This window comes from Seriola aureovittata, chromosome 13 (genome assembly GCF_021018895.1).
Source record: "Seriola aureovittata isolate HTS-2021-v1 ecotype China chromosome 13, ASM2101889v1, whole genome shotgun sequence".
NCBI classification, from domain to species: Eukaryota; Metazoa; Chordata; class Actinopteri; order Carangiformes; family Carangidae; genus Seriola; species Seriola aureovittata.
Window position 1 is genome coordinate 16,720,161 of NC_079376.1, and position 25,507 is coordinate 16,745,667.

The 25,507-nt window shown below is 43.0% G+C and overlaps 2 protein-coding genes and 1 long non-coding RNA gene across 3 annotated transcripts; 2 read left to right on the top strand and 1 right to left on the bottom strand.

Annotated features, from left to right (window-relative positions):
- The first annotated feature begins 2 nt into the window (after window positions 1-2).
- On the top strand, window positions 3-3,931 carry bub1bb (BUB1 mitotic checkpoint serine/threonine kinase Bb). Its single transcript, XM_056394492.1, has 9 exons — window positions 3-200; window positions 878-1,045; window positions 1,161-1,220; window positions 1,319-1,463; window positions 1,561-1,757; window positions 1,861-2,027; window positions 2,162-2,355; window positions 2,451-2,551; window positions 2,909-3,931. Exons 1-9 carry the CDS (start codon window positions 28-30, stop codon window positions 3,195-3,197), a joined length of 1,494 nt encoding a protein of 497 aa, XP_056250467.1. The 5' UTR covers window positions 3-27; the 3' UTR covers window positions 3,198-3,931.
- LOC130180761 (uncharacterized) lies at window positions 1,882-20,791 on the bottom strand. Its single transcript, XR_008829452.1, has 4 exons — window positions 20,647-20,791; window positions 19,729-19,827; window positions 2,180-2,305; window positions 1,882-2,015 (listed from the first exon to the last, which is right to left on the bottom strand). It is a non-coding gene; the product is annotated as an uncharacterized LOC130180761 (long non-coding RNA).
- Window positions 7,416-25,484, top strand: LOC130180755 (serine/threonine-protein kinase PAK 6). The gene is made up of 9 exons (XM_056394489.1): window positions 7,416-7,893; window positions 16,442-16,689; window positions 18,109-18,771; window positions 19,333-19,866; window positions 21,660-21,793; window positions 22,912-23,038; window positions 23,150-23,275; window positions 23,410-23,544; window positions 23,928-25,484. The coding sequence occupies exons 2-9, from the start codon at window positions 16,486-16,488 to the stop codon at window positions 24,093-24,095; spliced, it is 2,091 nt and encodes a 696-aa protein (XP_056250464.1). The 5' UTR covers window positions 7,416-7,893; window positions 16,442-16,485; the 3' UTR covers window positions 24,096-25,484.
- The last annotated feature ends 23 nt before the right edge of the window (window positions 25,485-25,507 follow it).

The following is a 25,507-nucleotide window of genomic DNA, read 5'->3' on the forward strand; positions in this document are numbered from 1 at the left end:
AAATCAAAACCGGAACCATTCCGGAAGATGCGGCGTGACGTCAATGTACGTTTTCCTGTTTCTGGTTCCTCCAATCAGCTTTCTCCAAATTATCTCGCGGTCTTCGTTCAAAACACAAAACGGACCGTTCAACAGCGATCCGTGCTACAGCTTTGTACTTGTTCTATAATCTGGAAAAAGGCAAAGGAGGCTTGTAAGCGGTATGAAAAAGCGCAATTTTATAGACGAACAGTTTTTTTTTATATGTGACCGTTTAATTTGGCTACAACATCGACGAAACCGATCGAAAGCGAATGTTAGCTAGTTGGTGTGCTAGCTCCCACACGTCATGCCTTCAGTATCGTTTGTAACTCTTTTAGGTCACTGTTGTCAGACATTAGCTACAAGTAGTAGCCTACTATTTTGTTTCTGTGTTACATGCTTTGTGTAAGATCGTAACATTTTACCAGTTTGCATTTTAATTGTTCCATTCCTGTGTAGATATTATGTTATTACACCTCCTTACTAATATTCTGTCATGTTATATAACAAGAATATTCATGTAATATTCCTGTTTATGATTCGCATTACTCCTTTTCTGTCCAGTTTGCACACTCAAGCACTAAGCTCTGAATGATGATTATGATTATAATGAACAACGATTATTATTATAATAAGTGTATAGTAGACAATATTTATATGGGGGAATATTATACATGAAAATGCATTACGAGGTACAAACCTAGTTAAATATACTTATACTCATAGTGGAAATTTGCCTTCTTGAAAATGACATTCAGTGAAAAGATCATCAATGCAGGAAGAGATTTTAAAACAATTAAGGGGACTTAAAAAAAAAAAATCAAAAAGTGACTGATACACTTGTGTCTCTGTGTAGGCATCTCGTTGTTTTAATTTCCACAATGGCAGAAGGAGGAGATGTGGAATGGGAGCTGAGCAAAGAAAACATCCAGCCACTGCGGCGGGGCAGAGACATATCAGCCTTACATCAAGCACTTAGTCAACAACAGGATGGGCTCAGCTCTGCCATCAACCAACAGAGACAGTATGGATGAGCTTTAATACATTGCAGCTGGATTGGTGCTGGCAATTTCTGCTGAACAGTTTTTCCCAGCAGTTTTCATATAATGATGGAGTTTTGTGTTTTTTTGCTTCTCCAGGGCCTTTGAGTCTGAACTGCGAATGTACGAGGGAGATGATCCGCTTGATGTTTGGGATCGGTAAGTGAAATATGTAAAAAGTAAAGTGTAGTCATACGTGTTACTCTTAAATCTGGGAGGTTTTATATTAAATCCTTGCATGCATCTGTCTTTCACAGGTATATAAAGTGGACAGAGCAAACCTTCCCTCAGGGAGGAAAGGAGAGCAACCTCAACACTCTGTTGGAACGGGTCGCGACCAGATTCACAGAGGAAAAGAAATATCACAACGACCCTCGCTATGTTGACCTCTGGATCAAATTTGTATGTGTAATAATTAACCCCTGACTAATTTTGCTGCTCTGACAAATTCATACAGCAGTAATAACGTTTGCCATACATGTGCATTGTGTGTCTATAGGCAGAGACATGCCCAGAGCCCTTGGACATTTACAGGTACATGCAAGCGCAGGGAATAGGAGTGACACAGGCATCCTTATACATCGCTTGGTCTGAGGAGTATGAAAATCAAGGCAACAGTCGCAAAGCAGACCTGGTCTACAAGGAGGGATTCAAGAAGTGTGCTGAGCCACATGATAAGCTCCTGCAGTTTCATAGGTATGAATCAATGCAGAACAGTTTGAGATAAATAAACATCACCGTTTGGAAAGTGCTTTATTTCCCTGTTTTCAACATAATCATAATCATTTGTTATTCATAGGGCTCTGCAGGCACGTGTGGCCCGACAGGTGATGATGAATGTGCAGGAGGGGGAGGATAGTGATGATGAGCCCAAACAATCTGAGAGAGTTTCTTTGGTTGACCTCAAACATAGAGGGAAGAAAAAAGCCATTGCTCCTGTCAACAGAACTGGACCTGCAATTAGAAGTAAGCACACACATGTAATTTACACATTTCGTGAAACAGTCAGCTGAAACTTTAAAATATTCCAGCTCTTTTAATCAACAGCATTATTGTTGGAAAAGATGTTTAATGTAAGTGTTTGATGGCTTTGTGGACAGGTATTTCTGGAGGCCTACAGTCACGTGGTGCCCCTGTTCTCGGTAATGCTTCCAACAGTCAGCTGGTGATCTTTGATGAAAGCAAGACTCAAAGTGCTGGTCCATCAGAGCCTAAAATGGAGCCTTGGATGGCTCCTCCCACTTCTAGAGCAAAGGAGAATGAGCAGAGACCAGAAAAATGGTGTGATGTCAAGGTATGACACAAGCAGGTGTTACATTACGTAATTTAAATATGTAAAATATAACCCAGGCCCGTCAGTTTAACACTTATGTTTTTTGTGCATCATAGATACCCCAGAAGTCCAAATTTGGGCATACTGTTATGGCTCCACCGCCTCCCAAACCTACCTTCCAACCATTTGTTGAGGAGTCGGACCAGCCTCCAACAATGTGAGTGACCACAAGAATCTACCTTTTATCTGCAGTTTTGATTCATTGCTTTTATTCGTTGGATATTGAATGTACATCATGCATTCAGGTTGATGATGATAAGAAGCAACATATTCCTGAAATTGATGTCTGGCACTGAAATGAATGAATCAGCAATTTTGATATTTACGTAAAGCACCTCCTGTTACAATCTAAGTTATGATTTGCTGATTTTCTGTTTCATATAATAATACATTTCTCAGGGAAGTTGCACAGACAAAGAAATCTATACCTCTATTTGAGTCATGGCCATGTTACATTTATCATTAGTTTTGGCTCCTTTAATAGATCATGAAATTAATTTCTTCCATTCCTCAGGACTCCATGTAAGATCAACCCGGCAGTGAACACAGTTTTATCGGCGCGTAAGCCGTGCAGAGAGGAAACTCCTCTGAAGAGACTACAGGAGCATCATCTGCAACAGAAGGAGGCAGAGTCAGGAAAGCCACAAGAGCAGAGCATGTACTGTAAAGAGCTTCTGCTCAGCGGCGCTGCCGAATTCTGCTTTGAGGAACTGCGTGCTGAGCGCTACTTCAAAAAAATGGCACAGGAATCACAAGAGGTCAGAGGTCAAATGGGTCAAGCCAGTGCCAGTGCTGCGAACTGATACATCTAACTACAGTTTGATTGTTGTTTTTTTATGGATTGTCACCTTCTTTTTGACCAGATGTTCTCTGCAAATATCATGTAATTACTGTTTTGCATCGTGTGTCATCCTGTTGTAAATATTTTTGTTTATGCAGATCCAGTTGCTCAGAAAGGTAAAAAGACAAAGAGGGTTAAGATTTTTAGAAACCCTTTGAACTGAGACACTATTTTAGTTCTGTTGGATTGATTGGAGGACCAAATAATGGGAACTTCTGTACAATCTAATGCAGTCCAGTACAAAACACCACAAACTACAGCAACAGAACTGACAGTAGGTTAGAATACACATCCACACGATTTCAACAAACAATACCAGCTTCACAGTAGTACTTATAGGGCTATTAAAATGTATTATATTATTATGTGTCCTCGTCTTGTACAAGCTTAAAAGATGTTTCTCACTGCTCAAGTCTCTTCTGCAGAAATACTACTCACAGTTATTCCTAATTTCACTTTCAGTGGATTCATCAGTTTTTCTCATCTGCATTGTTCTTACGAACAGTGCTTTTTGTATGTGCTGCCTTTTTTTAGGTTGTTTTGTATTGAGCAGATTTTTCTGTTCAATTCCACCAATCGAAAAAGGGCTTCAGTGAGGTGATTCAACTGTACTTTATGTCTCAGTCTGAGTAAAATGTCCCTTCTAGGCCATGTGTCATTGATGTTCAATAAACTTGTTAAATGTCTGCCTGATGACTAGTGGAATTGTGATTTTTTTTTAAGTCAGGGGGATTGTACTAATGCACTGTCAGCAGGGGGCATGCGAGGGAAAGCATGGATTGTATTCCTGGTAATGGTGGTTGGATTACTAATGGGGCACAAGAACAAATTAGTGCTGAGTGTAATCTGTTGCTGTAGTTTAAAGAGTCGACGCTGGTTGCCAAGAGTGAAAGTAAACTGCATTTAAATAGTCATAAATGTCATTATCATTGCTGCTTATTCTAATGAAGTTACTTAATTGAACTTTCTCACTGCAGGCGACTCTTGAACTTTTTACAGTTTGCAGGCAAAAGACTTTTATGAACAAATGTTCCATTCAGCTGGCCAAATGTTAATCATTGTCCAGCAGAGGTTACCTAGAAGCTCGCTGACTAAAGTGGTGTGAGTAAACCTAATGTTCTGTGATGATGGGATCCACTTCACACACAGGCAGCTCACAGGGCAGACTTTGATGAATGGCTGGAAGATAGGTGCTTGGCTCATTAGCAAGTGAAATCCACCCTTTGCAGTTGTGGGGAGAACAGGCCGCGGTTTTCCCCAGGAGGCCACTATCCTGATGTGCTTCATCGCAGAGTGTTGCCGCTTTTACATGGACATGCAGCGCTGGAGGAACAGACTTTAATCTCATACTGGAAATATGACACTGCCAGCCAAGATCCTCTAAACTGGTGAGTTCCCAAACTGTCTACTTTAAATTTTGGCTTAGCACTTACAGCAGCTGAAATTCAGTGATAAATGATAGGCAACATGATGCGCTCCCACCATAATAACACAGCATAACCACATCATAATGCATCCTCTATAGCTCGCTATTTGGCAGGACTTATTAAAAGCTCATCCCATGAAAGCAAGCAGCCAGTGACTTTGATAGCGCTTCAGACAGAAAATCCATAGCTCTCTCTTACTGCAGCAGAGAGATGGTACAAGCAGGCTACCTTTCCTTAATGTGCTTTAGACAGGCCCTCAGAGAAGAGCTTTTGTCCAGCGCTCTTACTCCGACAGACAGGAACACTCAGGCTCTATATGGGCCATGTTTTACAGTCCGCGCTCTTAACCTATTTGCACGGCTTGTATCTACATGCACCAGTTAACAGAAAGTTCTCGGCCCAAGATTCAACTTCACTTACAAGACACAAGTAGAAATTTTGTTCATTTTGTGAACTGCACACGGCAAGCCAGGGAAAAGTGCAGCAGCAAATCACTGGTCCAATTTCTATTCACAAATTTTTTTCGTTATTGTGGAGGCCCGTTTCCATCAGGAAAAGGAAAAGAAAGATAAGTCATGATATTAAAGGAAAATTTTCACTTTCTAAGTGACAATTTTGACTAGTATTATAATTTTAATTTAGTAAGAAATTATTCTAACTTAGTGAGTCAATATTTTTAATTTAAAATAATGACATATAGCCTAATTTTGACCTAGTACATCATATTTGACTGAGTGATTCATAATTTATTAGTTTGACTTAGTAAAATAAGATTTTAAAATAAGAAGACAAACATCTCATAATAATCATGATTTAGAAGAAATATGACGTAGCATAATTTTCAGTCAAAATTGTGACTTTTTATTTCATAGTTGTGATTTACACTGCCAAGCACATTTTTTAGATTTTTTTCATGACTAAATTCTTGAGTTTTGTTTTTTTATCTTTTCCAGGCAGCTATAGGCTTCCATAAATAACACTATTGTCAAGCACATGGGAGAATAACACAAACACATTCTGTCTTTTCTAGTATAGTTGTTGCACTCTTACTGAATTAAAAAGGATTTGTAGGTCATCTGGAAATGTCACTGGATTTTTAAAAGAAGTTTCATTTGCATTAGCTTTGTAGGCTGAGCCCCAATAACCCCTGGTGTAATCCTCACAGATTCATTCTAAACAATAGAATGAATTGAAATGCAAATAATTAAGGAAGCTTCACTTAATGTGACCTGTGGGCTTTCTTATTAATGACACTGTGATTTAAAACTAGTATTGTCATTGTAAGCCCTTTTTTTTTTTTACATTTCAATTCATTTATCCAATCGGTGGGTTAAGTGTTTTCAGGAGATTCCTGATTCTTTGATTACATTCGCACACACCAAAAACAAAGAAAAAATAATAATTAATTGATTTTTATTTCATCTTCAAATAAAAACAATATATTAGCCAATGTTGCAATAGTATTTTGGACAAGAAGGACAAGCGACATGCTCTTCTCTCTGGCAAAGTGCATACAATATTATGTATTTACTGTATGTGTTGAAACAAAAATGATGTTCTTCAGTGATTAATGCAGGTAGAAGTGTTTCATTAACTGACCTTTTGGCCTGCCCAGCTCTCCTTCAGACTGTTCTAGCAGAGATAAGTGTTAGCACATTAACAGCTCAGCTCAGGATGGCTGAGCAAACACGACTGTTTTTGTGGTGATAACCATATTTTTGCATATGAAGACACCGATTACAAGATCGTTTTATTGCGTTTCGCGGCTCTGAACTAAAAAGAAAAAATAATTCATGCAAGGTAGTAGAATATAGCCATGCCAATAAATATGTGACAATGACACAGTAGCTGACAAGTAAGAATGAAAGAGAGGGTGGGGTCACATCTCCCATACCCCCAACAGGGAAATCTGTCATTGTTATGCAGATTGGGTTCAGTGGAGCCTGATTCACCTGCGTTTATTTGATGTGTAAGGAAGGAAGATCATTATTAAAGCCTGTTATAGTGTCTCCCATATCAAAACACCATGTATTACATGTATGCCCCAAATCTGGCTCACTCTGCAAGCAATTTCTGCATGACTTGACCCTAATACATTTTCCTGCTTTGTGTCTGGTCTTAGCTGCTGTATAAATTATTCAGGAAATGATTGTGGTGAAAGAGAAGGGAACGTTTCAGTCAAATAATGAGGATGCTGGACTGGGGCATCGTTGTAACTTCGGTTTCTTGTGGCTCCATCCCCAAAGATTTTTGGGTCACACTGGTGTCAAAAGCGATTGTGAGGATGGGGATTGCACCCTCTACAGAAATAGCCCCACAATGCCCCCCCCCTCCCGCCATCTGCCATCCCCGACCCTGTCATTCCATGGATAATGCATTTGACTGAACAGCAGCACACTGAACGACTACAGCACCCCATGTTCTCATGTCACCCACATCACATGTAAAGGAGACAGAGGGAGAGAGGTGGAGGGTGGGGTTGGGGTGGGGTGAAAGGTATCCCAGGTGATGAGGTGTAGAGGAGCTCTCCTTTCTTTACAGTCATTAGAAACCAGCTTAAAACACACACACACACACACACACACACACACACACACACGCTGCTATCAATTCTTTTGCAGCCCAATGAGGGAGTGGGAGGAGGCAGAGAAGGAGGGAAGTGATAAAGAGAGAGAGAGAGAGCAAGAGAGAGAGAGGTGGGAGGGAGGGAGGGAGGGAGTGTGTGTGTGTGTGAGTGAGAGAGAGATACAGTGAGCCAGAGAAAGAGAGGGAGAGAGGGGGGGGTGGAAGGAGCTGTATGGGGCTGTGATATTCTCTCCTTCTGGATGCTGCCTTTCCTCTTCATGGCTTTGTCCCTCTTTTGCACGGTCACCCTGTGTCCCCGGGAGCAGGCACCGGTACACAGACCAGCACTCAGCCACGGAGCAGGGGATGAATCAGCCCCAACAAAGAGCCTTTGAGATGGCAGTGTGTGCTTCTGCCTGGAGGGAGGAACGCATCAGGCTTTCCCAGGCAAGCGGCAGCCTGCAGTGTGCGCTTGCTTGAGAGCCAGCCCTCCTTGTCGTTGTGTGTATGTATGAGAGAGGGAGCGTGTATGTCCGTGTGTGAGTGGATGCGTGTGTGTGGATGTGAGTGAGCAGTGTATAACAGTGTATGTGAGTCTGTATGTGCGCACTCTCGCTTCCAATCCTTCCTGGAGGAGAGAGGCTCTCCTCTTCACTGGACGGCAAGGTAAGGGGGACTGTTTTTTTTTTTTTTTTTATGCTCTTCTAACAATGATTTATCCCTCCAGAGCCCCATTTCCCCCATTTCCTCTCTCCACGGTGAAGAGAGTGGGGTAAAGCAGGGGGTTGGGGAGTGAGGGAAAGAGGCTTAACGTCATTGATAAAGAGCAGGCTCGAGTGTACCGTCGGTAGGCATCAGCTGTGGTGGAGGAAGAGAAGAAGGAGGTGGAGAGGCTGTGAGCAGAATGCAGTGCAGCCAGGTGCTGATGTGGGGGTGAAAGACAGGAAAAAGGGAAGACTCAGAGGGTTGCTGGACGTATTCAGTGATGGACTGCATCTCAAAAGAGGAGCCTTCACCTTCTGCTCACCCCTCGTCCTCAAAATCCCCACATCCCCTTTCTCCCCCCGTCACTGTCACCTCCGTCCTCAACCTCTGTTTCACAGAAAAGGATTCAAAAATCACTAAAATGTTGTCTCTCTCTCGAGATGGATCACACTTGACAAATACAGACTGTGCCACTAGCACAAGTACAGAAGCTTCCTGTTTGTACCATTGTGTATTCTAGTGTGTGTGTGTGTGTGTGTGTAGGCTGAGTTCTCAGGTGATCTTTCTTGTTCTACTAGTGCATGAGGATTCGAGCCGCTGCTGTAGATACACACTTCAAGAGACGGATGCTGTGGGAAAACAGGCACAGGAGAGGAGACTGACATGTGACATATCTGCGTGACAACATTTACTTTCATCAGTAAATCAGTGTGATCATTAGAAAACCCGAACTGTCATACGAGAGGTTGCATAAGTGCGGGAGGCGATGGTCGAACTGTGTTTGACTCAGAGAATTTGAGACATTGAGAAGCAAGGAAGCTGCTCGGTATTGTAGAAAACGGGTCTGTGAAGTCTTTCTATTAGATGCAAAATCCCCGGTGAAAATCAATGAGAAGCTAAGGAGTTTTAAAGAAGTGTATAGATTTTTAGTTTTAGTCCAGTTGCACCATTCATATCATTGGTATCACAACATTCATGCACTTGCTACCAAAAACTACGTTCGAGCCCTTTGTTTGACTCAAACTAAGAGTTGTGACTAGGCATCTACCGCACTGACATTAACACAAACTGCATTCTCTGCATTAGTATTTTCATTTGTGCATTTCATAAGTCTGATGATGATGACGTAACTGAGGCCCTGCAAGTCTTAAACTACAACGTCTTTGTGTCTCAGGTTACTCATTGATATTCAAGGAGGAGAAGGAGGAGGGAAAGGGTAGAGGAGGTGACAGAGAAGGACTCTTTGGTGCATGCACACACACTGCTATGCTACACACACACACACACACACACACACACACACACAGCTGGACATCTGCTTCACTGAGGGTGATGTTTAAACTCGGGTGTCTTCTGAAGTTCAACGCAAACTGGCAGCACAGACTCACACACTGGGACACTGACAGGACAGAAAGTGATAGGCACCTCTCTCTCTCTCTTTCTCTCTTTCTCTCTCTCTCACACACACACACACACACACACACATGCATCAACACAGCATGCAGGTGTAGGTGGTACGTCCCTGTCACTAGCCCCCGCTGCGTTCACGGTTGTTTTCAGGAATGATTGTGTCATGGAAGGAGGGGGACAACGTGCATTACCAGCTTAGCGTCGCCATCGGCCATGAGACATCAAGCACTAAGGATTAAAACAGGCTCTGAGTCCAAATTAGGACAGCATGCCTTGTGTCCCCTCTTTGGGCTGAAGCAGCACCCATGCTGGGTGACAAGGGAGGATGGCAGAGTCGGCGCAGATTGATACTGGAAAGGATCGGAGGTTAAAAATGGTTGGTGCTTTGTCCCTGGGAGAGACACGCTGAGGCCTGGGCTAAAAAAACATAAATCAAAGCTATCATAAGCACATGCGCGTACAGTAACGCTTGCACTGAGGCCCGGCGCATCAATAAATTAGACCCAAGAGAGAAGAGTTAGGCTCATACCATTGGTCCAGGCTGATCATATGTCTCTATCAGTGCAGCATCAAATTGTTCAAAGCACTTGTGAGAGCCAAGAGGATCTTTAATTAACCAGAGTGTTGGTCAGTGCTGCATTTTCTTACTCTCCTGACTTTAGCCTTTAGTATACATATTGTTACACTGCGCGGAGAAGCCTGAGTTAAGATTGTGTTTTTCTAGCGATGTGTCAGCATCAATAGAACATCCCATAAAAGCCCCCAGGACACTAGAAGTGCTGTTTTTACAATGTCATTATGTTAAGGTGTTTGGAGTAGATAGAGACTGTAGCTTTAACTGCACATTAATGTCCATGCTCCTCGCTGCAGGGGAAGAACAAACTAGTTTTGTTATCCATTTTTTCTCATCTGGGAGAATCAGTGCCAATATGTCAGGTGACAGAATGATGTATGTGCTCTGTTGATTCGACTGTCCTGTCCTCAAATCCCCTTTACTGTGGCTTGTTTACTGCAGACAAAGCTGCCAGAGATGATGGGAGAAAAAGAGGTTACATTTTCTGAGCGGATATTGTGCCACTAGATGAGGCAACAAAGCATGTAGAACATTAATTTTCAGGGAACGAGAGCTTTAAATATGCCCCTTCACCTTTTGCACACTTTACTGTGCTGTAGGTTTCATTTTAAATGGATAAAATTTCCATTTTTGTCCATCAAAGTGAAAGCAGACACAGGGTCTGAATACTTTCTGCATGTCCCTGTACTCAGCATGTTCTTTATTCCTTTCCTTTCTGTCCTTTCACTTATCTCCTTCTCTTTTTCCGTCACTACGTCTGAGCGTTGAGGCTCTCCTTTCCTCCCCCACTCTTCCTCCTCCATGTCTTGACTTCTCATTTCTTGTTTCCTCCTGTCAATATTAACACAGGACTGATGTGTACTCCTGCGCAGATGTCTGCCCTTGAAGAGCTGACAGCCCGCATTGTTGGGCACGGCCATCATATTTTACAATACACTTTCAATCCTCGGGCCTTCTCTTACCCATTCGGTGCTCAAGAAAATGACAGACAAGCTCTTTGATGGTTTACTTTCTCAGAAACGCAGGACTCTGTGACTTCAAACCATCTCTGACTTAAACCACTTCATACTGAGGCTTGAGTGAAAGCCGACACATGACGCATCGCTGCGAGTTACGTGACATTTAAAATACCCCAAGATATGTCACAATCAATGAACTCTGTGTGTGAATATGGGTCATCCCTGCTTAATGTTGAGTTGTGCTAAATGAAATGCAGAACATGGACACAATTGGCCGTTTCATTGAATTTTATTTGCCTCTGACAATTTTCTTTATCATCATTTACACTCACTGTGCACTTTAACTTCCTTTGGCACGTTGGCACTGGCTGTTTATAAACCATAGGCTCTACTGAAACTAGTCCATAACATTCACTTCACATGCCTTTGGGCATGCTCTACATTGTGTCCTTAACTCTGTCTGGAGCTTTTTTATCAGAGATACAGATACACAGAGGACTAAGAAAAATGTTATTTGACCACTTTAGAAAAAAACTGGCACAGTACATCTTCACTGCCACTTTTCTCTTAGCTCCTGGACCTCCTGTGGCTCTGAGTGGCTCCTTTAATTTCGTGGGCACTGTATCTCATGTTTTTAATGAATTACTTTCACAATGATCGATCAGTGTCAAACAAACAAGACTGAGAGTCTACAGCCATGCTGGCAGCTCTGTGAGGCTTAGACACAGCAGTGCTTTGAGCTAAATGATAATGTCTGCATGCTAACATGCTAACAATTGCTAATTAGCACCACGCACAAAATACAGCTGAGGCAGATGGGAGGGTAATTACTTTTGCATGTATTTATTCCTAATGATTTAGGGCCAATTGAACTTTGATGATGCCGATCTCTGATGATGGCGCTGGATGAAAAGTTAAGGGATAAACAAAGTGATTGTAATTCATCCTGAGGGTGACATGAATGTGAACCAAATTTCATGGCAATCCATCCAATAGTTGTTGAGCTATTTCAGTCTGGACCAAAGTGCTGCACCGACAGATCCCCAGCCGCTAGCATGGCTATAAAAAGCAAAACTGTGCTCGTAAGCGTAGCCACATTTGCAACATGGGAGACTTCACAGATGTAGTAAATGCGTGCCATTCTCCAACACTCCTTATATTCCAAGTGCTTTGTTGTGCATGATGTATCAGACCGCTAGCATGAAATATGCATGGCAGCAGCGTGTTATTCCATGTCATTGAATGCAGCTTATTACATCACTTGTCGTCTCCTATTGACAATCCTTCCATGTCTGCAGAGGTAACTTCAAAGAGAAAGCAGACATCAACTTAAATCATAAACACTGCTATTGTACTGCCCGGTCACGTCCAGTGCTTTTACAAAGCACAAGGAAGAGATGACCAACCAAGACCATCCACCCCCCAGCCCCCCTCTGTGAGAGGCAGTCTCATTACACTCAAAGGGCAAAACGGTCATCATAATGAAGCTGATAGAAGAGCAATCTCTAAGCCCTCCACACCACACTGCACTGCAGAGTCCAAAAACAGCAGTGAAGACCTCGATGCTATCTATGCCACTATGAAATAGATGTAGCCCGCTGTAATTCACTATAGCTGGATTATGCTTATACATGCACTGACAAACACAAAAAGAGGATTACCTCATCTCCATCGTCTCCCACCCTCACCTCACTATTTGACATGAATTCTGTACAAAATAAACACGTGTCTGATGCTAGAGAGGAAGGGGGGGGGTGACGTGTCCTAAAATTAGATCAGTGAAGGACTGAACACCACACTAATCCTGTGAGCACAGTCACCTGCAAACTCACTACATTTCTGCATGCACGCCAACAAAAAAAAGATAGAAGCAGAAATCAGGGCAAACAGGGGTGGAAAAAAAAAATCATTCAACAGAGCTCAGAGCACCAACGTCGAACAAATCCAATATCTCTCTTATCTCTCGATCCCCTCCCACTCATCCACAAGTCCTGCTCGGGGTGATTTGAACATGAGAGGAAGGCGAGCAAGTCCTCTCCTCTTCTGTCATGTTGTCTGTGGGAAACATATGGATTGCCTGGTTGCATTTCTGCATGGCATGAGAGGCCCATCCGCTCTGACAGGGCAAGACGCTCCATACAGTCAGAGGGTAAGGCTGTGATTGGACCTTCATTTGAGTTTTGAAATAGGGATGGGATTAACTGAAGACTCTCTCCAGAGAAATGACATCTATTTGCATGTTTTTTCACAATTTGAATGCCTCATCATCTTTTTTTTTTCATAGGTTTGTGTTTAGTCAGACTTCTCAAGCAGATATGCTACAAACAGCTTTTTGCTCATGTGATTTCCTGTGCATGAGATTTTATTTCTCAAGGACCGGATTTGTGCGTTTTCAGGTCATGCATTTGGATCTATTAAAATTTTTTTGCTCCTGCAAACAGTTGCAGAGATGGAAATATCTAATGTAGCACAATTTTTTGGAGTGACCTCATCCTCTTTGGCTCTTCATATCCCTGACAGCAGCTGGCTGAGTTTTGCCTCAGCGCTATGTTAGATTCAAGACAAGCCGCTGAGGCATAGGGTCAAATCCCTGCAGTTTTGAAAGATGTGACCAGAAAGTGTAATTATGCACTGTGCAAGTTCAGCTCTGTACACATGTATTATACAACAGGCTTAGAAATCAATAGCACGTTGTTATCAAGACAGTCATAAGCTTGACAGAGTCAGATAGGTCAATACAAGGCCAGTTGTGTGTGATTAAAGCTTGTAAATCGATAATTGCATCAACTTTTCAATTTATTCTGCCCAGGCATGAATCAACAAAGTGCGTGTTTCTGCTCGCTTCTTATGTCACAGTGGTTAGTTTGTATTTCCAGAGTCTTCAGAGGGGAACAGTGGTTGAAGATGAATAATGAATGCTGTGATATGTTCTATTCTACGCTGCTTTGAACCGATGAAGCTTGATAAAGTACCATACAAAGCAGCCGTCCTATTTGTGCTGGTATCACCCCATTACCGCTGGCAGTGTAGGACTGTAGCAGTTTGCATTTCACTCATGAGTACATATTGATTGATCTGCTTGTAAAAGGATACATGAGCGCTATGTGTAAATATTTGTTCAGGCAATGCCAACATCTGCACGTTGAGCAGCTATCTAAGCAGATAGTCTCTTATATGCAGCGGAAAAAGAAAAAGAAAAGACGGGATCACAATCTGTTTTGTAGCTTGTTTTCTCAGACATTCGTTATTCAAAAAGCAGCCACAATTGGTTGTTAAAAGCCTTTCTGTGTCTGCAGGGAGGAAACAGGGTCCCCATTCTCTCCAATACATCCAGGTCTGACTGTAATCTTGGCCCTAACTCCTCTCTCCCCACCTCCTGAGAGCGCTCACACCATAATGTCCCTGTCACATAAAATTAAAGTCCTTCCCAGCACCACATTATGTACATAGGGAAAGCACAGTTATACACTTATGCAACACTTAGCATATTAGCCTTGTGACTGAATTATCCTTGGAGGGTGACCCCCCCCAAACAAACAACTCCTCTCTCTCATCCTAACCCCACCTTCCTGTAATGAGGCAGGTTTGGCTGATGTGACCAAGTGGGCCTGTCCCCCTTTTACCCTCCAGTGATGCGGCGAGGCGAGTGGCGTAGGTTAGTCACCAATACACCCCGTAACAGGCGTCGCTGATGGCGATTAGAGGCGTGCTGGTCTGAGGGCGGAGGTGGAGAGAGGAGAGGCTGCCAGCGTGATCGCCTGCTGAGCTGCGGACGGCTGCAAAACTCATTTCCTCAACTCCCACCATTTCACAGTGCATGATGGGAGATTGTATCTGATGTTCTCAGGGCACTTTGCGGGCCTCTGCATTAGCCACATACATCTAGGGCCTCTAACATGCTCACAATGACGTCAGCATGTTTATGTTTGGCAAGTACAGAATTTGTTTAGCATGTTAGCATGCTAATATCTACTAATTAGGCTACAGGTAGCCACTTGATGCTACATACTGCCTGCTGGTAATTACTTTGTCACTCATTGGTTAAATCTAAAAGGACTCAACCATGAAACTGAAGGAGTATTGTCTAATGAAGACGGCATAGACAAAACATGTGCCAGTTTTACCCCTTGTGCTAGTTTTTGACCTTGAAAACTGAATAAAAGGAACAGTCTACTTCATTTGGGTGTGCAAATCCATTTTCTAATTTTTGGACTCCCACTTCAGTCACATGCACACCCCAGCTGTCTCTTTTTGGTCTTTGCAGAGTGCAATGTTTTTACCTCTAATTCAATATTTAGCAGTAAACGCAGTAGAAGTACAGCAGAGGTTGACGGGGATGTCATTAGTTTTACCAGTGTTTGGTCACAAAGAGCAGTGTTCTGACGTAATGAGGAAAATGAAGAAGATCACCCAAGACATTAAGACGTACCCTTTAAAAACTTTGAAATCCGTAGCAAATTCAAAAGTTGTCGGGATATTTCATTCTGAACCACAAATGTGAACCTAATGGTGATGCAAGAGGAAAAGTCAGGGGATCAGCAAAGTCAGCAGGATTGATCATAAGCGAACCATTAATGTCTGTACAAAATTTTGTGGCAATCCATCTAATAGCTATGGAGCTATTTCAGTCTGTAGCAAAAGTGGTGGACCCACCAACAGACTGACCAACAGTCTGACAATGCCATCCCTAGAGCCACGCTGCTAGCTGGGCTAGATACAAATCATGAGACTTAAATGTGAGTGATTATCTGCCAGTACAGCTGTGTGGCTGAGGAAATGAAATGTAATGTATTTAATTATTTCCCTACACTTGAATGGAAAATAAAGCTGAACATACAATACACCCGAGTTAGCGGCTCACCAAACGCAGGACCATCCATCCAGGGATTAAGTGGTTACCCTCCCTGCAATCAAGGGCACACGAGCTACTAATTAGGATAGGAATATGAAAGGGTTGTAAAGGGGTTCTGAAGGATAGCCTGCCATAGTGTATTCATGTTTGTATATATATAAATATATATATATATATATATATATATATATATATATATATATTTCTATAGAGTAAGTGTGTGTGCGTGCATGACTGTGCGCGTGTTGTATTCGTCCTGCTAATGCACTCAGAGGCTGTGGGCGCTGGCCAACCCACGTGCTCATCAGTAAAAGGGCACAGAGAATGAATAAGCCTTAATTGACCAGATATCCTTCATTACACATGTGCTTACAAATCCATCCACTCTCCTTGGAGCTGTTCTCAGAGGCACAAGCTCGTGACAGCCAGCAAGGCAGCGTGGGACATATACATCCCATGTCTACGATGTCGCCATTTCAATATTTTCTGCCACATGGAAAGAACATCTGCTGTCAGAGTTTATTTGAATACACCTGGTCAGAGAGCAGACAGTACAAGACGAGGGGTTAGTCAGTGATAACATACTTTTGATCCTCACTGGGGAAGGAGAGATTTGCTTATGCTCAAATTTCAAGATAACAGTTAGTGAAACATGCTGCCATGTGATGTTGGGTGCAGTTTATTAAAGGCTGAATATATTTCTCTATTTCTCAGGCATATTTTGAAGTGGGCAAGCTGTCGTTCCCGTGGACCTGAGGATGTTTCGCAAAAAGAAAAAGAAGAGGCCTGAGATATCAGCACCCAAGAACTTTGAGCACCGTGTCCACACCTCGTTTGACGCCAAGCGCGGCTGCTTTGTGGGTCTGCCAACACAATGGCAAAGCCTGATAGAGAACCTGCGCAGGCCCAGGCCCATGGTGGACCCTTCCAGGATCACAGAGGTGGAGCTGAGGCCAAAGAAGGTAGACCCACACTCCCCATTCAACTCTTTATTGATCCAATAACCTTATCGTGAACTGATAACTAATGACTAGCACACCATGTAACCAGGCTCTCATTAAGCTATCACAGTGAGTTTTCATTCTAAAAGTTTAGCTTTAACCTCTGATGTTGTTGTACCCTTCAGCGCCTCAGAGAGCTCCTGCTGTCTCAGAAAAAGCCATAACCCTCTGATGACAATGTGGAAGGAAGGCCTGCTCCCCCTCCCCGTCTTTTCTATTTTCTTATCTATCATGGGGCTGGGCTAATGACCCTGCTGTGTACACTGACTGTACAATGTTGAATACTCAGGGGAGGGGGCACAAGATTTATTACTTCATGCAGGCAATTAATAACAGTCCATGGTGCCTTCCCACAGATGTCAAGCAGAAAGGATAAAAAGTGCAGGTACAGCAGAGGAAATGCCAGTGAGTGATAGAGCCTGCAAATCTCAGGATTTCTACACTTCACAGAGCATACTGTCGATGCAGTTTATGACCCTCCAGAAAGAAAAAAAAAAAAAAACTGAGAAAAACACCAACATTTCATTACCACCATGATGTGATTAGTGCTGTGCAATATGAGAACCATCACGTCAGCATTTAGGTGAGATCTATGGTTTTAAGAGCGTCATCAAAGATGAGTTTGTCGTTACCCACAAGACCCCTCTATTGCAAACATGTTAGTTTGTCATTTCAAACTATTCATTCATTAATTTCATCCCAAAGTATTGTAGTCAAACTGTTATTACAGCATCTTCTAAAATAAGATTTCTCACCAAGGCCATTATCACCTGCCATTCTCTCCTCTCCGAGAGGTGCTGCAGTAGGTGAGATGTCATCTGACCTCTCCCCACTGTGCAGATGTAATGGCACTGAACCAGAGAAACAGGAGAAGTTGTTGACTGGCTGTGAACTGAACATGACTCTACCCTGAGACTGACTAATGAGCCACCATGCACTCTCTCTTATAGTTGCAACACTAACACTGTTCTGGCAAAAGATCTTAAAGTTTGTCTGATCATTTTATATCAGGGCAAGTTTAAGCACTTTAAGCCTTTGCTTGCATGCCAACGACGCATACCACCTGAAAGGTCATGGGAGCAGTTATCTGTAATATCTGCATTTTGCAACAATTGTAGAGGCTCTGTATTTGTAGTGCGTCTGTTGAGACATTTGCTTGTTATATTTGTCAGTGTACTGTCAGAATAGAAGCCACTGGTGAAATGATTTAAAGTCTTTGAAGAATGACAAAGATGTCCTCTACAGATTCTCAAGTCTAAATTTAACTTGCCTCTGAGCAATGATTATGTTAGCCTAATTATTCCTTTCAGTCTGAAATCTTTCTATAATGTGATCACGGCATGCGCTATGTGATAAAGATAAACGCCTCTCCTCTTTCAGACCATTGTGCGTGGGAGCATGATCGGTCACGGGGACTACATCGCAGCCATGATCAATGATATGAGCCGCCTGTCTGTGACCAGCTCCAACTCTCTGAGGAAGAGTAGCCCCTCGGCCCGGAAGAGAGCCCAGTCTCTGGGGAGGCTGGGAGAGGTGAACGAGGCAGACACTTACCAGTATGAGGGTCTGACCCAGGATGATGAAGACGACGAGGATGTGGGTCAGGACCAGTGGAGGGACAAGGCCAGGAACATCCACAGTGAGACCAACACCCCTTACTTGGGTATGAAGAAGAGCATCACTCTGCAACCCAACGGGATCTTGCCAAAGGCCAAGTCCACCTACGAAGTAAGCGTCAGCTCCCAGGAGGGACCCTCACAACTTGCTCAGGCCCAGAACATCCCGATGCCAAGTCACGGGGCTTATATGAGCGGTGAGGTGGGCAGCCCTCAGGAGAGAGTGATATGGAAGAGAGATTTCCAGCTGCCAAGGGGAATGCCAACAAATCAGAGACCTATAGCTTGTTTCTACAGCCCAGCTATGACTGTACAGCCGCCCCATGGAGATCAAGGGACAGTCACCACGGAGCTCCGGCCAAGCGTACCGATGTACATGCACCCACAGAACAGCCCTGGGAGGCCGTTCTCCTCCTATGACCTGAAGGTAACCTGACATTACAGCAGTTTCTTTGCAGCCATTAAGTGCACTGATAATACATTATTCGAGGAATATACAATATATGCATATTTCTGCTAATGCAATGTACATCTTATTATTAGTTCTCAGCATGTTTTTGCTTGAGTACTGAATACATAAGCTAAATACAAGTCTTTTGCCAAGAAATCATCAGGAATCATTTTCATGCTTAGCTTGGGGAAACATTAGTGAGGCAGACTATTGACTGGCTTTACATTAGAGGTGATTAAAGTTCTGGGGTTGAGTATTTTATTTAATTCTAGAGTTAAAATATGAAATGTGGGTTTAAAGTGGCAGTGGAGTTGTAAAACATGAGAGATGGTGTGTTTGGCAAAATTTCAGCAGGACGCTTGGGTGCATATAGCAACATCTTTACATGGGTCATATCGGGTGAGGTGGCTGCAGAGAGAGAGTGAAGGACTTGATTTACATTCAGTTTTAAAGCAGGTCTTGAACCACAGGCAGGCGGCCAACTACCTCTCAGCTCCCGCTCTTAATGTTCCTCACGCTTTTTCTCTTATCGTGCAGGCAGAGTCGACAGTGAGATACCACTCCGGCTTCCTGCCCACTGGCACCAGCAGTCCCCTTGTGGGCGGCATCAGACCCCAGCGGACAGTGCGTTCCTCAGCTAGCTACACCCTGGGCCTGTCACCTAACATGGGACTGAGGCCCAGTGGGCCAGACCCCTTCCTCAGACACTCTGGATGCCCCAACCCTCCTTACCCCAGGCAGGACAGTCCTTCCCAACCTCGACCCTCCCCTACAGGCTCTCTAGCTACCAGTCCCCCCGGCACCTGCTCCCCTGCCTTTAGGCCCCCACAACACCCTTCACCCAGGCCACCCCCAGACCCACCCAAGGTGACTCATGAACAATTCAAAGCTGCCCTGCAGATGGTGGTAGACAAAGGCGATCCGCGGTCTTACCTGGAGAACTTTGTGAAGATAGGGGAGGGTTCGACAGGGGTGGTGTGTATTGCAACAGAGAAGCACAGTGGCAGGCAGGTAGCGGTGAAGATGATGGACCTGCGGCGGCAGCAAAGAAGAGAGCTGCTGTTTAATGAGGTACAGTATCTGACTAGGAACAAAATGATGAATGACAAAAAAAAATCACAAAGAAATGTATCAACACATTCTCACTTACAGAAACCCATCAGAAAGTTCAGGACTGGTTTTCTTTGTGGTTTAACTTTCAACCCTTACTTAAGGGGGAACTCGATTTTATGTACAGTATGTCTGGATTGAAATGGACAGCAATTTTACACACTGAAATATGTTTGTTTCTTATGAAAAATGCCTTGTGTGCCTTTGGAGGGAGCTTTCCAAAGTCTGAGATGACTCTGATGATATCATCTGGGTCGTCTCATCTTGGGCTCAAATGGAAAAATGCATTACACATTTGGGAATGTGGAATTCGAAACACTGGGTATTTACCAGGCAGGAAACTCTCCTGATGATGAAGATGCTATTGAGGTTGGGTTTTGGAGCTGGGCCCATGCTAGAACTCTGCTGCTGTTTGGGACATTTTATCAACCCCTAAGATACAGGGGAAAACCCTTCTGCACTGATTCTCACTCTCATTCCTTTTTAATCTGTTCCTCACAAGTCCCCTAACTTTATTAAAGTGCTGCACTAAATTCCTCATAGGCCCGCCGGCCCATGTACGGCCCAGTAGAGGTTCTGAAAGTGTTCTGATTGAGTAAATGCTTAAAAGTTTGTCAATATAGACAGACTGTACTTTCTTAGATGGGCTAGAGTATCAAATATTTATTTCATTTTGCACTAACCATAAGCACATAAACATGATTTATTAATATCTACCAGTGGGGCATGGTGACTGCCTACCTTTAGGGTTCCTTATAAAAGTATTCCAGGTTATGAATATCATCATGAGAAGTCCAAAGCAGACCACCGAGCGATTTGTATCCACTTCTCCTCCCGTCTGGGGCATCTGCTGCAGTGTTAGCGGGTCTGCTATTGTTTGTTTGCTTTCTAGCTACAAAATGGAGGCCTCCCAGTAAAGATCTGATCAGATTACACTTCAGGGAGGTTGGGAGAAGACGGCCAGCGTAACCAAGCATGAGACGTAATGATGTGTTCCCGTCAGAAAAAGTCAGTTTTTTCACAGCTTTTCTGAATGACTCTAGCTTGTTGATAGATGTCTCCCCTGACCAATCAGAGCAAACTTGGGGGGTGGGCACTTCAGAGGCAAGGCCAATAGCCTGAGCTTATGACACAGACAAGGGTCAGCTCTATTTTAAAAGGTTTCTTAGGCATCAAAATGCTTCAGTATGTTTTCTATTATTACATATTAAAGAGTTAAAGCACATTTCTCTCAGTTTTTCTTTTAGAGAGGTTTATGGGCACCAGTGAAAAGGTGAACTATAAAGGCTTACTAAACTAAACTATTAGACCTAAAGGCCTTGAAGATTCACAGAGCAGTTTTTTACAAGCTGTAGAAGTATTGTGGAACTTTTTTTTGTTCTTATATAAAGTATATCCTGTTGGTAGTTATATAATATGACTTTTTTTTACAGGCGAGGACTGAAAAATAAAAATTTACCATGTATGAGCTGATTAGTGTAATTTAGGTTGGGTTGTAGTCACATGCAAAACAAGCATGTTTCACAAACTAGAATATGTTACCTTTCATATGAGGTCTCATAAATGCATTTTGGCCTTACAGTTCTTCTGTTATAAGCTTATTATTTTTACATATGTAAATTGTGCAAATTGGGTTTAAAACAGGTGGGCTCTGAGAGGTTAAATGTCCTTTTAATGTAGAAGAACTACAATCTGGCCACACTGAGGGTTATGTACTTTGCTAGTGGTTTTAATGTGAATGTTTTGTGCTGCAGGTGGTAATCATGAGGGACTATCAGCACAGGAATGTGGTGGAGATGTTTAAGTCCGCCCTGGTGGAGGAGGAGCTGTGGGTTATCATGGAGTACCTGCAGGGTGGAGCACTAACCAACATCGTGTCCGAAACCAGGTATGAGTACCACCAAGATAGAACATCTTAGTCCCTCTTTAGGAAGCTGCATTTGGTGCATTCTGTGTGGTTAAGGTATCATGTTTGATAACTAAATCAACCACAAGGGGGTAGTGTGGTATCAACTGGTGTTGATCCCGGCAGCGTCAAAGTCTGTCATTCATTTGTCTCTTGCACTCCAAGCCTGCTGCTTTTCTCAGGGGGGGGATAATAATTTAATAACATAATCGAATATGTGCATGTTTAGGTGACATGTGGAAAGTCAATTTTGGGTGTAAATTTGATTTCCTGGTGCTGTCACATTGTTCAGTAGCGCATGCATCAAAAATAAGGAAAACATATCAATCAGCAGCAGGGGAATTTTGTCAGGGTGTAATTGTTTTGAGCTGTCAGCGTGTTTTATATTATTAACAGATGGCTGGCTCCATCCCCATAGGATGACCTCAGGGTTAGATCGCTTGACTCAAAGGGATGAAAACATTTCTCTCAAGCCAGATGACATATAAAATGAGCCAGCTGTCACAGACACTCCTTATCAAGGATTAAGATAATCAGTACATTGACAGAACAATCAGGAATAAGACTCCTTTGCTTCTTTGCTTTTCCTAGCTGTTCAATTAAGAAACCAAGTAAATACCTGTATTAATGCAGGAGGTTTATTCCCAATATAGTTGTATGTGTCTTTTATATATGATGATAGTCATGTGTGGGAGAATGAAGCGATCTGTTAGGTAACTGTTACCTTGTGTTACTGTGATTTCCAGTGGACGTCTGACCCTGCTTTCTGTTAGAGGATGCCTTTTTGTATCCTGGCTCATATACCTTTAGTTTACACTTCCAAAATACCAAAGTCGCATTTAAACTGTAGAGGAATGAACATGTTTTGCTAGTCACTCTGCTGCTGTGTAGGAGTTGTTGTTTTGAACCTTGCACTCTTTATCATTGCCTTTAATGTGCAGTGATTCATGAATTTTGACTTCCTGAGCTGTTAATTCACTGTAACTCGTAATGGAAAAGTGTGAAATGTTAATGTAAAATCTGTTTGTATGTGTGTGTGTAAACTTGTGTGTGTGTGTGTGTGTGTGTGTGTGTGTGTGTGTGTGTGTGTTGTCCTGCAGGCTGAGTGAAGAGCAGATTGCCACAGTGTGTGAAGCTGTTCTGCAAGCCCTGGCCTATCTCCATTCACAGGGAGTCATCCACAGAGACATCAAGAGTGACTCCATACTGCTCACGTTAGATGGAAGGGTATGATATGCTGTTTTTCTTTCTTTCTTTCTTTCTTTCTTTCTTTCTTTCTTTCTTTCTGTCTGATTTATGTTGTTTTGACACTAAAGGTCTTTCTCTTGTCCCTCACAGGTCAAGCTTTCAGACTTTGGCTTCTGTGCTCAGATCAGTAAGGACATCCCTAAGAGGAAATCTCTAGTGGGGACACCCTATTGGATGGCTCCTGAGGTCATCTCCAAATCACCATATGGCACTGAGGTGAGGAGGCACGCATTCAACTCTCACGCATGCTGATTAACAGTGGTGATCTCAGTCACGTAGGATAAATGCCAGCAGTGGCAATCTGTGCTCTAGGATCTGTTACATAATTTTACTGTGCGATGGTGCTTTAGGTGGATGTTTGGTCAATGGGAATCATGGTGGTGGAGATGGTGGATGGAGAGCCTCCGTACTTCAGTGAAACCCCTGTAGCAGCTATGAAGAGGCTGAGGGATGAACTGGCTCCTACTGTCCGAAATGTCAGCCAGGTAAGAGAACGGACAGCACGCACACACACACGCACGCACGCACGCACGTACACACACACACACACACACACACACACATATATATACAACTAAACACTCATATTTCAGTAAAGAAAAGTAAAATTTTGAATTCACCCATATTCTTTCTTTTAAGATGTTGTAGCAGTTTCACCGATGGTAGTAGTGTCACTCTAGGAATTGTAGTGTTGGTCTGACCATCACTTTGGTCCTTGTTGTTCTTGTTCAAAAACTGAAATGCAAACATGTGTGTGCCAGTTAAGGCTTCCAGCTGTCTTGTTTGTGTTTTTATTTTCACAGTCAATATAACTACTGAAATGATTTATTGAAATGAAAATATATGCACCAATTTCTCTCTGGACCAGATATCCCCAGTTCTAAAAGACTTCCTGGACCGTATGCTGACTCGGGACCCCCTAGAGCGGGCCAGCGCCACTGACCTGCTGGAGCACCCCTTCCTGCTGCAGAGTGGCTCACCTCAGTGCCTGGTCCCGCTGGTGGAGCAGTACCGCAAGCGCATGTCCCGCTGCTGACCCCTGTGGGGCTCCCGGTCCCCAGCACCCACCTCCAGTCTGACGTGTCCAGGCCCCGCACAGGGGTCCAACTCCTCTAGCACCCAAGGCAACGGGAGATCAGAGAAGCAGACCCAGGCAGCATGATGCTGCCAGAGTGATGGTGGCAGGACAGCAAGTTTGGTTGACAGACACCGCATGGTCTCGGGCATGAGAGAAGCACTTTAGGAGTCAGTTAAAGGCAGCATGCAATTCCTCACCTCTCAACTCGATTCGATCGGAATATTGATCGGCTTCCTGTAACATTCAGTGGGATTCAACACAACACAACATGGTGCATATCAACTGATAGCAACAATCAATATTCCACATAACTGTATGTAATGAACACATGCTCCTCTAAAGATCCTTTATAATGTTCATAGTGGGAATTGTTGCTGGCCGTGTAAAGCTTATAAAGCTGGTGTTAGGCTCAAACCACAGTAGCTCATTGTGACATTATTAAGGAAGGAAGACGTTACCTCTGCACACTCACCCTCTTTGCTGTGGAAACTGAACAACAGCCTGGTCGGTACACTCCACAAACACTGACAGTAGACTCTTTGCATGGCCAAATGGAGGCACACCTGGCCTGATGTGAATGCTTGAATATGTACCAAACTGGGAAGTGAAAGACAATTCTCTTTTATTAGCATAACAAATGGGTAGATGAAAGCCCAGCTGCTACTATTGGGCTATTGGAAAATCACCAGTACCATATTCCTCTTTTTTCATATTTATCCTTTATTTCCAAAAGGTGTTGTGGGTTGTTTGTATGATGTGAAGTTGCAAATAAGGTTTCATTATTAAGTATGGAACATGAAACATGAGCAGATAAATTAATGATGTAAATAAAACATACTGAATATTATGTCCTTACACCTGCTGATTCACTGCAGTAAATTATATAAGATGAATTCAAAATTTTACTTTTCTTTACTGAAATGTGAGTGTATAGTTGTATGTGTGTGTGTGTGTGTGTGTGTATGTGTGTGTGTGTGTGTGTGTGCGTGTGCATGTGAGCACATGGGTGTGTGTGCGTGAGGCGACATCTCAGTGTTTGCTTCTGATACAGCCCTCTTTGTATTGTGACAGACTTTTTAAAAACCACAAAATGTGTTTGTTTGTTGCTCCTCAAGAAGATGTGTATGACTGTATTTGCATTTGTTTGCCTAGATAAAGCACACAGGCCTGGCATGTGATGCTGCAGGACGTCCACCTGCTGAGAAACACTTTGCACATAGTCTTTGTATTCTGACACGGATACATGTTGACATGTTTCATGTATTTCTATCTCTGTGTGGATTCATTCATGAAAAAGAGAATTACATATTTTAATTTTGTATAAATCAATAAATGATGCATATTGAATCAGAAATTCATTTCATCATGCA

Bases quoted from the DNA above. Each gene is read 5' to 3' on its own strand.
- LOC130180755 (XM_056394489.1), top strand. From the start codon at position 16,486: ATGTTTCGCAAAAAGAAAAAGAAGAGGCCTGAGATATCAGCACCCAAG. The intron at 19,867-21,659 runs GTACAGTATCTG...TTTGTGCTGCAG, and splicing joins GAGAGCTGCTGTTTAATGAG to GTGGTAATCATGAGGGACTA. The intron at 23,276-23,409 runs GTGAGGAGGCAC...ATGGTGCTTTAG, and splicing joins AATCACCATATGGCACTGAG to GTGGATGTTTGGTCAATGGG.
- bub1bb (XM_056394492.1), top strand. From the start codon at position 28: ATGCGGCGTGACGTCAATGTACGTTTTCCTGTTTCTGGTTCCTCCAAT. The intron at 2,028-2,161 runs GTAAGCACACAC...CTTTGTGGACAG, and splicing joins AACTGGACCTGCAATTAGAA to GTATTTCTGGAGGCCTACAG. The intron at 2,356-2,450 runs GTATGACACAAG...TGTGCATCATAG, and splicing joins AAAAATGGTGTGATGTCAAG to ATACCCCAGAAGTCCAAATT.